This window comes from Pempheris klunzingeri, chromosome 8 (assembly GCF_042242105.1).
Source record: "Pempheris klunzingeri isolate RE-2024b chromosome 8, fPemKlu1.hap1, whole genome shotgun sequence".
NCBI classification, from domain to species: Eukaryota; Metazoa; Chordata; class Actinopteri; order Acropomatiformes; family Pempheridae; genus Pempheris; species Pempheris klunzingeri.
The window spans coordinates 26,725,575-26,737,500 of NC_092019.1; the positions used below are offsets into that span (position 1 = coordinate 26,725,575).

General features: G+C 44.6%; 1 protein-coding gene across 2 annotated transcripts; it reads left to right on the forward strand.

Moving 5' to 3' along the window:
• Positions 1-784: 784 nt before the first annotated feature.
• kpna5 (karyopherin alpha 5 (importin alpha 6)) lies at positions 785-11,141 on the forward strand. 2 transcript variants are annotated; one of them, XM_070836213.1, is made up of 14 exons: positions 785-871; positions 1,654-1,787; positions 2,191-2,292; positions 2,400-2,499; positions 2,965-3,059; positions 4,020-4,151; positions 4,656-4,744; positions 4,823-4,922; positions 5,068-5,231; positions 6,657-6,735; positions 6,859-6,984; positions 7,075-7,202; positions 7,513-7,691; positions 9,156-11,141. In XM_070836213.1, exons 2-14 carry the CDS (start codon positions 1,659-1,661, stop codon positions 9,341-9,343), a joined length of 1,611 nt encoding a protein of 536 aa, XP_070692314.1. In that variant the 5' UTR covers positions 785-871; positions 1,654-1,658; the 3' UTR covers positions 9,344-11,141. The 2 variants fall into 2 exon arrangements, with proteins under 2 accessions (XP_070692314.1, XP_070692313.1); XM_070836212.1 differs by having other exon boundaries at positions 814-837.
• The last annotated feature ends 785 nt before the right edge of the window (positions 11,142-11,926 follow it).

Consider the following 11,926-nt stretch of genomic DNA (forward strand, 5'->3'; position numbering starts at 1 on the left):
TAACACAAAGACAAAGACTACAACTTAAACTATGAACAATGGGAATGTTTTGACAATAAACCAAATGAGCCAACAACTCACACAGTCCAAAGAAATACACTACATTTCTAAACTAGAAAAGAGTAGGGAAGTTTTCAGAATAGAGGCATGTGACATGTCTCTGTGAACAGCAGTGTAGCTTCACCTGTACTCAGCTGCAGGAAATACACGTCAGAGAAAAGGGACATGTCAGAGGGATAGATGGGGGCTAAAAGGAGTTTTTTTTAATTATTTTTATTTGTCATTTTATTCATTACAATCTCTCGATAGGAACACGTACTTGCATTCTTCAAAATACCAAACATTGCATTGCATTCTCAACCAATCTAATTGGCACATATGCATAAAAAATATTGAATTCATTCTTAAACCAGACTATTGAGGGAGTTTTATTTTTCCATTTACACAAGCGACTGTGATCTGCCCAACGTTATAATAATATTGACCAAATCTGATATATATTTTCTATTTTATCACCTGTCCAGTCAAACCAAAAAAAGATGATGCTACTGGAGAAGAATAAAGAAGATGTTTAATAGTTTCACATCCTAACAGCACACTGGGATGAGGTTTGCTGAGCGTCCTAAAGAGAACAGAAACCAGGAGCTCACCAGCTCCAGAGGGCGGTAGTGATGCGACACTGAGGTGCAAACTGCCGAGAAACTTCCAAGAAGAAGAAGAGGAGGAAGCGGAAGAGGAAGAGGAAGTGACGCAAGATGTTATTGACGTGAGGGGGTTGCGGAGAAAGTTTCTATAGGACGCCATTTTGCTCTTAGATCTAGGGGGAGAGAAGCAAAGGTTGGAGCTGGGAGCCACCCACACACATTTTCAGGTACAGTACATGATCAGGGAGAGAATCTGCGTTATGGGATCTGGTGTCGTGTTCTATGTTGTCACTGTGACGACATTTAGCGGAGATGTGAGACACAACGCAACATTAGCAGAGGAGCTAGCCGTGACGCCAGTTTAGTAACGTGACCTGAGCAGGAACAGCCCAGATACTTGGAGCTGTGCTGCACGGGGATGTGTCATGGACTAACGACAGCTGTGTGCCAGCTGTGTTTACCTGAACAGGTTAAATCCAGGTCGTGCTCTTCTTAGATGAGCGCCTTGTTGTGCAGCTTTGGCTTGTGACGTTACCTTTCTCTTCAGGAGAGGAGGTCGGCACGGCCTCCTTCTTGCACCACAACATGTCTCTGTCTGTCATAATGTGAGCTGCTACAGCTACCGTCCGCTTCCCGAGAGCTGCTGCTGGTTACTGCTCCAGGATGTGTGTCTGCTCTCTCCTGACACACACATGTAATGATGGGTTAATGAGAGCAACAGATCAGAGTCCTCCTACAAGGTCCTACTGAGACCAGATGCAGTATTTGCTCCAGACCTGCCTGTGAAGAGTCTGTATTCTGCTCTGTGTGCTTGTTCATTGTAACATCGTCTACTTTGTGCTTCAGTGTGTGCACTCAGCCATCTTTTCCCTTTTGGATACAGGTTGAATAAATGAAAATGATATAGAAGGTTTTGCGACCAGAGCCAGATGCTGTCACATCAGCATCTGATGGTCGAATGCACGTTGACCCGAGTCTCCTGTCCCTAACCCTAACCCTGACTTTTCAGACACGATGGCCAGTCTGGGGAAAGACAACTACAGGATGAAGAGCTATAAGAACAAAGCTTTGAATCCTCAGGAGATGCGGCGAAGGAGAGAGGAGGAAGGAATTCAGCTTCGCAAACAGAAGAGAGAGGAGCAGGTGAGCCCCGTCTCCCCTGAACCACCTGGTTAAAAGCCTATTTACATCACATGGATTGTATCATACACAGTTTAGCACTAAAGATAGAGTGTTGCAGCTCCATTTAATGCCCCCCCTCCCCGGCTCACTGGTGGTGTTTTGGGGCATTTGGGCCCCTTGCAGCATTAGACAGAATACGTGTAGAAATGGTGTGCTTGATCAGTATAACGAAGAATTTCTCCACTTTTCCCCTTGAAGAAGTGACACCAGTGACTGATATTTAGATGAAGCTGCTTGTATTTAAGTGTCATTTCACCAAATGCTGGCAGTTCCGCTTAAATCTTCTTCATTGTGCTGGTGAGTTTGTTTTTTATGGTGCTTAAAACAGCAGGTTAATCATGTGACCTTGACTGCGTCCCCGCAGCTGTTCAAGAGAAGAAATGTATGTGTACCCTCAAATGAGGAGTCAATGCTGGAGTGCCCGATCCAGGATCCAGACATCAGCTCCACCGTGCTTGTCGGGGGCGTAAGTGTTGGCTTTCTATTGTGTTCTGTCTTTAAATGTACTGATCTAGCCAGGCACGTCCAGCTGATCCTAATGTCTGAATATTTGTCTAATGTTGGCTTGTGCAGGAAGGGGTCATAACTCCAGATATGGTTCAGATGATCTTCTCTGAAGACCCAGACCAGCAGCTAATTGCTACACAGAAATTTAGGAAATTACTCTCCAAAGGTTTGTGTTGCGTCCCAGAAATATGTACAGATTTGATTTGATCTGAAGTTGAAGCAGTAGTCTCTCACAGCTTTATGTAAGTATGTGCTGCAGCACTGATCAGGGCAGTGGAGATTAAACGGGGGGAAAAGAGTGATCTCGTTTTTGAAACTTGAGCATGTGATGCAGCATGATCTCTCTGAAAACACCATAGTAATGACCACTTAAGGTGGAACTGTTTTGATTCCAGTCATTTAAAACGGACATAAAACACGTTAACCGGACTCTGTTTAAAAGGTTTGGCCAGCATGAGCAAATGGAATCACTTAAGTCCACTTAAGATACACTTCTAATGAGCACACAGGTAAACTGACTCCTGATCTCTGCACATTACTTGATCGGAACAGCCACCACTTTTAATCCTTTCATTCTACAGACTAGGTTCCGTTCAATGAGAGATGAGTTCTGCTCTGTTCTTCTGTGCAGAGCCCAACCCGCCCATAGATGAGGTCATTTCCACTCCCGGAGTTGTGAATCGTTTTGTTGAGTTCCTGAAGAGGAGTGAAAACTGCACACTGCAGGTGAGAGCTTCACAGCCGAGCTTGGATTAGCAAGACACGTCAGGCAGCTTTGGTTTTTGTAAGCTAGCGTGGCACTGATGAACCATAAGGTGCTTTAGTGGGAGCGTCCCTCAGGTATGGGAGTAACCGTAAATACCCCCTGAATGTGGCTGTTCCTATTAAAGAGGAGTTCTTCCTGCCACTGTTTCCTAATATAATATCTGATGCTGCTCATGTGGGAATTCCTGAATCCTTAATGTTGAATTCCTGAATCGTTGGGTCTCTCTCTAATGAAAGAGTTTGGTCTAGACCTGCTCTATATGGAAAGAGTCTTGAGATAACACTGTTATGAATTGGTGCTATATAAAGAAAGATTGATTGATTGATGTGAGGCAGGATTGACAAAAATCTTAAATCTTAATTTTCCTCAAACTGAAACGTGTTATTCTTTAAATGTGTAAATCCACATGTTGTTAATATGCGATGTCTTCTATGTACAGTACAACCCTTGTTTCAGGATGAATAAAGTTCTCTCATCTCAATTCTGCTGCCTCTCAAAACCCCAATCCTCATCGAATTTTTCAAAATTCAGTGTGCTCAAGGTTCTTATGCAGCCGTGTGTTCAAATGATAGGCACATTAAACGTATTTTGTTAAATAACTGTGCCCATTTGTTTCCCATCGAGGTGCACAAGTGTCCCTAAAAATGAATAAAAGCGCTCTGTGCTGCTCACTGAACACATGTCTAGTGTTCACCATGTGATATGAGTCCAGAATTTATTTTCTGGCACAGAGTCGTGCTACATCTCAAATGTTCTTACCAAGAACTACTTTCCCAAGTCATTCCTCTGAAATTTCAGCTCTAAGAAGATGATATGTTCATGATTGCATGTGAAAGGTGGACGGCTTTACGTGGCAGATGGTCGTTTCAGACTGTGGACTGACCCAAAGACCCTATCTGTGTGTACTGTGTTTCCTACAGTTCGAGGCAGCCTGGGCTCTGACCAACATAGCCTCCGGTACCTTCCTGCACACCAAGGTGGTGATTGAAACAGGAGCTGTTCCCATTTTCATTGAGCTGCTGAACTCTGAGTACGAGGACGTCCAGGAACAGGTGTGGCTTTACAAGATGATATTTGTTATAATATACTTTGCTACAGGAGTCTAGTAACACACAAAAGGGAAAGAGGTGGGACAGTGGGACGTCCAGTGGACTGTACGATAGATCTCTTACTCAGAAATCTACATAAAGCTTTTTTACGCTCACAGGACAAACGTGAAAGGATGTCAGTTTGAATTTGTGTAAAAAAAAAAAGTGGGGGGGGTACAGTGAACAAACAGGGAATCTGTGACAGTGGATCCACTTGGTGTTGCATCATCATTATGATGGCCTATACATATTGATATCGCAATCCAACATTACATATGTCCTGAGAGAGGGTTTTATCAGTATGCCCCCCCCCCCTGTCTTCAGTGTCTAGTTTTCATTGTCTTCATGTCAAGATCATGAGTTTTGAGAGAGAGCGAGTTGCATGATAGCCCAGCAGCCCTGTATTTGTCTGACTGGAGCAGCACGTGGTCCATGTGACACTGAGGCGTGTGGGCTGTTGTGTTTCAGGCAGTGTGGGCACTGGGTAACATAGCAGGAGATAATGCAGAGTGCAGAGACTACGTGCTCAACTGTGGCATCCTGTCGTCTCTGCAGCAGTAAGTGTCCTTCCTCTCTTAGCCTGAATGTGTTAAACATGATGCGACAACCACTAGATTCTGTGTCATCATGTCCAGGCTACTCGCTAAATCCAACCGTCTCACAACAACCCGCAATGCAGTGTGGGCTCTGTCCAACCTCTGCCGGGGGAAGAATCCACCACCAGATTTTGCCAAGGTGAGTCTGTGTGTCAAAACTAAATTGGAATACTCAAGCATTTTTCTCTTATTTCTTCTTGCTGCATTAATTCTTCAGTTGTTCTTCCAGCTCTGGGATTTATTTGTTCCTGCATGTTTGTCTCCTCGTCTCTGGCATCTCCCAGGTGTCTCCTTGTCTCAGCGTGCTCTCCAGGCTTCTGTTCAGCAGCGATCCAGACGTCCTGGCCGACGCTTGCTGGGCTCTCTCCTACCTGTCAGACGGCCCCAATGAAAAGATCCAGATGGTCATTGACTCGGGGGTCTGCCGCAGACTGGTGGAGCTGCTCATGTAAGGAACTGACAGGCCATTTCCTGATTCATCAGAGGAAGAACAGGCCAATCACAACTGTCAAAATATCAGGCTGACATGCATGTCCAGGTGTCCTATTACTGTAAAATGATGGGCAAGGTAGAGGTGAGTCCATTGGATTCTCTTGTGAAGCAGTGTGGTGCTGCTGTGGCCACCTGCAGTTTAATGCACCTTTCACGCTGATGGTGATTTAAGTATGGACTGGAACTATATTTAAAGAAAAACAATGTTGTACCCGTTGAGTTCCCTTAATTGTGACTTTTTTGGTCATATGAGCAACTTTGCAGTTTGCCACCTGTAGAGATTTGGGGAAATGAGGTCTTGCAAGTCTCCCATACCTACTACATACATTTCTACGTCAGATTTTTACATGAATGATTTTAAATACTTGTCTGTGAGTCCGACTCAGGCGGTAGGCTCCTCGAATGGCCATGTCCACGCAGGGATCTGCGTCTGGGGTCGCTTAGTTACTTTTCTAACATGATGAATGTAATGGTGGATCACAGTCAATCACCATACGGAGAGCTGAGCTTTTGGGCCAGCCGGCCTCAGGCTTTTCTTCCAGTTGATTTTGAGGCAACGCAGTCAGCAGGATGACCGTTAGAGCCACAAATTCATTTGTTGTGAGTCGGCTACAAATCTGGGATTTCTCATCCGTGGACACATGTAAATCCGTCTGTCTTGTCTGTCTGTAAGTTCGTCTGTCTTGGTGGGTATCACATGCAGTGAAGATCTCCAGCAAACCGGTGATGGTTGCCGCCTGTGGCGTGTGTTGCAACCAGTTGCCTAGCAACGCGCTCCAAGGTGTCACTTCTGACTCACAGTTGTCTTTTGATGCTCACGTGACCAAAGTGAGGCCCTCCTGCTATGTCCGTTCCTTCCCTGTGCAGATACAGAAAAGGTTGTCCATGCTTTATCTACTGACTCGACTATTGCTTGTACAGAACACTGCTGCCAGGCTGACACACCAACCATGCCCTTCACTGTCCAAACGTCAGGCTTAGAATTGATTTGAAGCCTCGAATCGCCTAGAATAGAATATTTTTTTTCAAATCTCGGTCGAGTGAATAAAAAAAAAGTTGTGGTTGCTATTCATGGGAGCTTAGCTATTTAAAAAATGTTGCCCAAGTGACCAATCAGCGGTCTGCAGCTGTGGTGTTGTGGCCTTATGACATACGGGGACAGACCCCAGTGGGCCAGGGAATAATCCCTGAACTCACATGTACTCCGTTTTGAGCAGCTCCGTGCAGTGAGAAAATGATCAAGTTGTTTTGGAGTAATGGACACCTAAACATCTTCAATTAAATGGTTTCAGTTTGTCAATGTTTTGACATGAACACTGAATTTGAATACAATTTTCACCAGCAGTAACAACACTGTGTTTCTGTGTGCCTCCTTTTGTAGGCACAGCGACTATAAGGTCGTCTCTCCAGCGCTGCGTGCAGTGGGCAACATTGTAACGGGAGATGACATCCAGACTCAGGTGGACACTCACAATAGAGTCACATTTGCTCACTTGATGTCGTCCTTGATTTATTTGAAATGACTTCCACACAGTATTAATGTAAATGCTGGCTGATGTCTGTTTGTATGTTTGTCATCTCAGGTAATCTTGAACTGTTCAGCACTACCATGTTTACTCCACCTCCTCAGCAGTCCCAAGGAGTCCATCAAAAAGGAGGCGTGCTGGACAGTGTCCAACATCACAGCGGGTAACCGAGCTCAGATTCAGGTAAAGGCTGGATCACCAGGGTTCACTGTGTCGTCTGAGGGGGAGCTGCTGCTCTGTGTGTGTGGAGCTGACCGTATTTCTTTTTGTCAGAATGTGATTGATGCCAACATCTTCCCAGTACTGATTGAGATTCTCCAGAAGGCAGAGTTCCGCACGAGGAAGGAGGCAGCATGGGCTATTACCAACGCCACCTCAGGGGGCACTCCTGCACAGATAAGGTATGTTCAGCACACAGAAACTACAATGCACTGAAGGTAGGACCACACTGGGAGTCTGATGATGGCCTCATGGATAACTGGGAACACTACCACTCATTTGTTGCACTAGATCCACAGCTGCAGCTAGGGCAGTGTCCCCGCTGGGAGTGCAGACAGTTTGATCTGTTTGTCGGTAATATTTTGAAATGAAACAGGCTTGGATTTACAGTATGAAAGTTGAGTAATCAGTTTAAATAGTTTTGCAACCTTTTCATAACCAAGTAATAAATGCATTTCACTTTATTGACTTCATTTCTCTGTGTGTGATCAGGTACCTGGTGTCTCTGAATGCCATCAAACCCATGTGTGACCTCCTGACAGTGATGGACTCCAAGATCGTGCAGGTGTCTCTGAACGGTCTGGAGAACATCCTCCGACTGGGAGAACAGGAGGCCAAACAGAACGGATCAGGCATCAACCCGTACTGTGCTCTCATTGAGGAGGCTTACGGTACGGCTCCTCTACACATCACACAGCTAACATGTCAGCTAGCACGTCAACACTACAAGATAAAGCAACCCCCCCCATAACTCCATACCAGAAATCTACCTGAGCCTGATCAACCTCAATATACACTGAACCAAAATATAAACGCAACACTTTTGTTTTTGCTCCCATTTTTCATGAGCTCAAAGATCTAAAACATTTTCTATATACAAAAAAAACCCATTTCTCTGATATTGTTCACAAATCTGTCTGAATCTGTGTTAGTGAGCACTTCTCCTTTGCCGAGATAATCCGTCCCACCTCACGGGTGTGGCATATCAAGGTGCTGATTAGACAGCATGATTATTACACAGGTGTGCCTTAGGCTGGCCACAAGAAAAGGCCACTGTGAAATGTTCACTTTTACCACACAGCACAATGCCACAGAGGCATGCTCACTGCAGGAATGTCCACCAGAGCTGTTGCCCGTGAATTGAATGTTCATTTCTCTACCATAAGCCGTCTCCAAAGGTGTTTCAGACAATTTGGCAGTACGTCCAACCGGCCTCACAACTGCAGACCACGTGTAACCACACCAGCCCAGGACCTCCACATCCAGCACGTTCAATAATAAAGCAAAACTGCCTTTTCTTGTGGCCAGCCTCAGGCTCACCTGTGCAGTAATCATGCTGTCTAATCAGCACCTTGATATGCCACACCCGTGAGGTGGGATGGATTATCTCTGCATAGGAGAAGTGCTCACTAACACAGAGTTAGACAGATTTGTGAACAATATTTGAGAGAAATGGTTGTTTTTTGTATATAGAAAATGTTTTAGATCTTTGAGTTCAGCTCATGAAAAATGGGAGCAAAATCAAAAGTGTTGCGTTTATATTTTTGTTCAGTGTATGTGTGTGTGTGTATATATATATATATATATATATATATATACACACACACACACACACACACACACACACACACACACACACACACACACACACACACACACTTATTTTATCATAGTGGTACATACATGTCTGAGGTCTAATGCATCCACTCCCACTTTATATGGTTAATGCAGCACAAACCTCAAACCTTCTCTCTAATTGGATGCTACCTGGCAACCGTTCAACATTTAACTGAATGCTTTACTCGCTAAGTCATCCTTTATATTTGACTGGTGCAATCCAACACACACTACAGTAGCTACTAATAACTTAGGTAGGACGTAACGGACGGACTTAGTGGTCAGGACATGTGGTGCAGCCTAGTCCAGGTCCTGTAACAAACAATCACCAGCAGTGAATATGTTCCACCAGGAGAATTATCTCCTCAGACAAGTTAGAGTCAAAAACTAGACGCTGAAAACACAGTGCTGACGTCACTCGAGCCGACTTCAGCTGTTGCTTTTTTTTTGCCACGTTGTTGTGTGTAGTATGATAAAGAAATAGAATGAGCTGTGCATATGTGGCTGCATCCTTTCAGGCCTGGACAAGATCGAGTTCCTGCAGAGCCACGAGAACCAGGAGATCTACCAGAAGGCTTTCGACCTGATCGAACACTATTTCGGCGTGGAGGAGGAGGACGCCAGCCTGGCTCCACAGGTGGACCAGAGTCAGGGCCAGTTCGTCTTTCAGCAACAGGAAGGACCCATGGAGGGCTTCCAGCTTTAACCCCGCCTCAGCCACACAGCCCTGTCTTCTTCCTAAGCTCTGAAGCTCTGCTAGAGACGGCAGCCTCATCTCTGCTGGCCACTCCACCCCAGACCCTCACTTCTGCTGTGTCCTCACAACAACACCTGCGTGGAGAGACGGAGGGAGATTTGTGAATCTGGGGATGAAACGTGAGCTCACATGTGGCTCATTGATGCTGTGGGAGCCTGTGGGAGCCTGTGGGAGCCTGAGTGGAAGCTCCACTCTGCTGGTTTCCATCCTGCTCGTGAGAGGTCTATGCTATGGAAAGCCAACTAATGTTAAAGAAAGAACCCTCTTTTTTTTCTTCAGTGACACAGTAAGATGTCCCTTTGATATTAGTTTTATCATCCAAAATGATATTTGTATTCTAATTGGAAAGTGATCATCATTCATCCCTTGTTCAATGTGAAACTACCTCTTCAGTCTTCAGCAGGAAGGAGAGAAAGGGCCTACATGAACAGATAAAGCTGATGGATTTTTTTTTCTTTAATTATGGCTAAAATCCAGTCTGGAGTAAGATCCTGGTGAGATCCATGATGAGGGTGTAGTGGCTGACCTGGGAGGCAGGCGGTGGATGTAAATACTGCACACCCTGGTGGTGCCATACTTACAGTGTGAAGCAGCTGCACGTGCCCTCTCAGTTCTCTCTCCTCTCCTGTCGGTTTGAAAGGACTTGACGAGCACGTGGAGACTCTTATTTATTTGTCTTCTGAGAGCTGTGGAGGAGCTCCTCTTCCTCTTCTCCACCCTCAGCTCGGACTGAAGGCAACTGCCTCCTGGATTATGTAACCCACCAGGCGGTCTGGAATCTGTAACAGTGTTGGCTGCTCACTAGTGTATTTGCTGCTCATTGTGTTCTTTACTCCAGAGAGCGGTATCAGGGTGAGACAGATGCTGTCTGTTACATGATGCAGTGTGTGCAAAGATCTTGCTAGTCAAATGAGGTTCTTGCTCTGTTTTCTAGCTTATCATTCTTAACTGGCAACATAAAATATCTTAACTTATTTTCCTACGTGCAGTCATTTCCTTGATGTGATGGAGTTAGTCGACTGACTAATGGGGGGATGGAGCGCTTTGTATATTATATATACATGTATAAGAAAGTGGAAGGAAAGTGTTTTAAGTGGCTGTGGGATCTTTTGATGCAAATGTGTTTGTGGACTGATATGCAGCGGGGGGGTTTTCAGTCTGTCACTGCTTCTCCTTCATGCATCCTGACAGTTTTATTTTGAGGAGGTTTGTCTCCTACACTTTGATTTTTTTTCTTTTTTTTTGTGCTCAGATTTTGTGGCTGAAGTATTGAGATGGAAGCCATGTGCTGTTTTCCTACTTTTGGCTCAGCCCTCAACCATGATTTGACAGTTTTTCGAGACATGCATGTTTGAGTACAGAAACGTGAAGTGGTGGAGAACCAAACATGAAATGAATCAATATTTATGTGAAATGACAAATATTTGTAATGCAGAAATTACACCAAGCACATTCAATCGTGTATAGTTTTCTAACGTTTCTGGTTTGTATGATTGTATATACTTTTTTAGACTTTGATAGTGTTTTTGTTTGTTTGCTCCTGTTAAGGAATTAATTTGCCGTGTACTTGTGGCTCTCAGTAGAACTTGTGTGTTGGAGCTCCAGCAGCCTGTGTACAGGAGGGAATTACTGTATGCAGCCTGTCTGTGGTTCCTGACGCTGACCGTATGGCAGGTCTGACTGTGGGGATGCACACTGATATTGTGGAAGAAGGCTTAATAAATTGGTCAGTTGGATACAAACCAAATACACTTCCATTACTCGTCCTTGTCTCGTACTTGTCCTTAAGTTCTCACTCCGGGTGGCCGTCACTTTTATTGTGGAATTGAGTTGCTGTCAGAGAAAAGTAAAGAAGTACTCAGATCATACGCTTTTAAAAGTATTTACATATTACTTTTAGTCTTCATTACTTTTCGAAGGAAAATGTGCTTTTAACTCCACTGTATGTATATAGCAGCTTTTATCACTCAACACAGCATCAGTTTCTAAAATGATAAGGAACTGTCAGACTTTTAAGAACCCACGATGAAATGGTGTAAAGTAGGTCAAATTTGCCCCAATGATATGATAAATACTTTCAAAAGGATCTGTACTCTGGTAATATTCTGAATTAAATGTCTTTACTTGTAATGAACACTGCCAGGAGGTGACTTAGGAGGTTAGACATTAGGAGGTATGTTTGGGATCATTGTCCTGTTGGAAGGTCCAGTGATGCCCAAGCTTCAGCTTCCTCAGACGGCCTGACGTTTTCTCCTAAGTTTTAATGATACTTGTTTGAATCAAGCAAATCAGCCCCAGAGCATCACTGAGCCACCTCCATGCTTCACTGTAGGCAGGGGGTTCTTATCAGCATCTGTCTCATTATTGGAGCAGACTTGTGTTGTGCTTTTGGGTCAGTAGTGGTGTAGGTCTTGGAGTTCAGGCATGGAGGCCTTCAGTGTTTAGTGTGCTCCTCACTGTAGAAACTGAAACCTCAGTCACTGCTGCCACCAAGTCTTACTGCAGGTCTTTTACAGTCACTCCAGGGTTTTT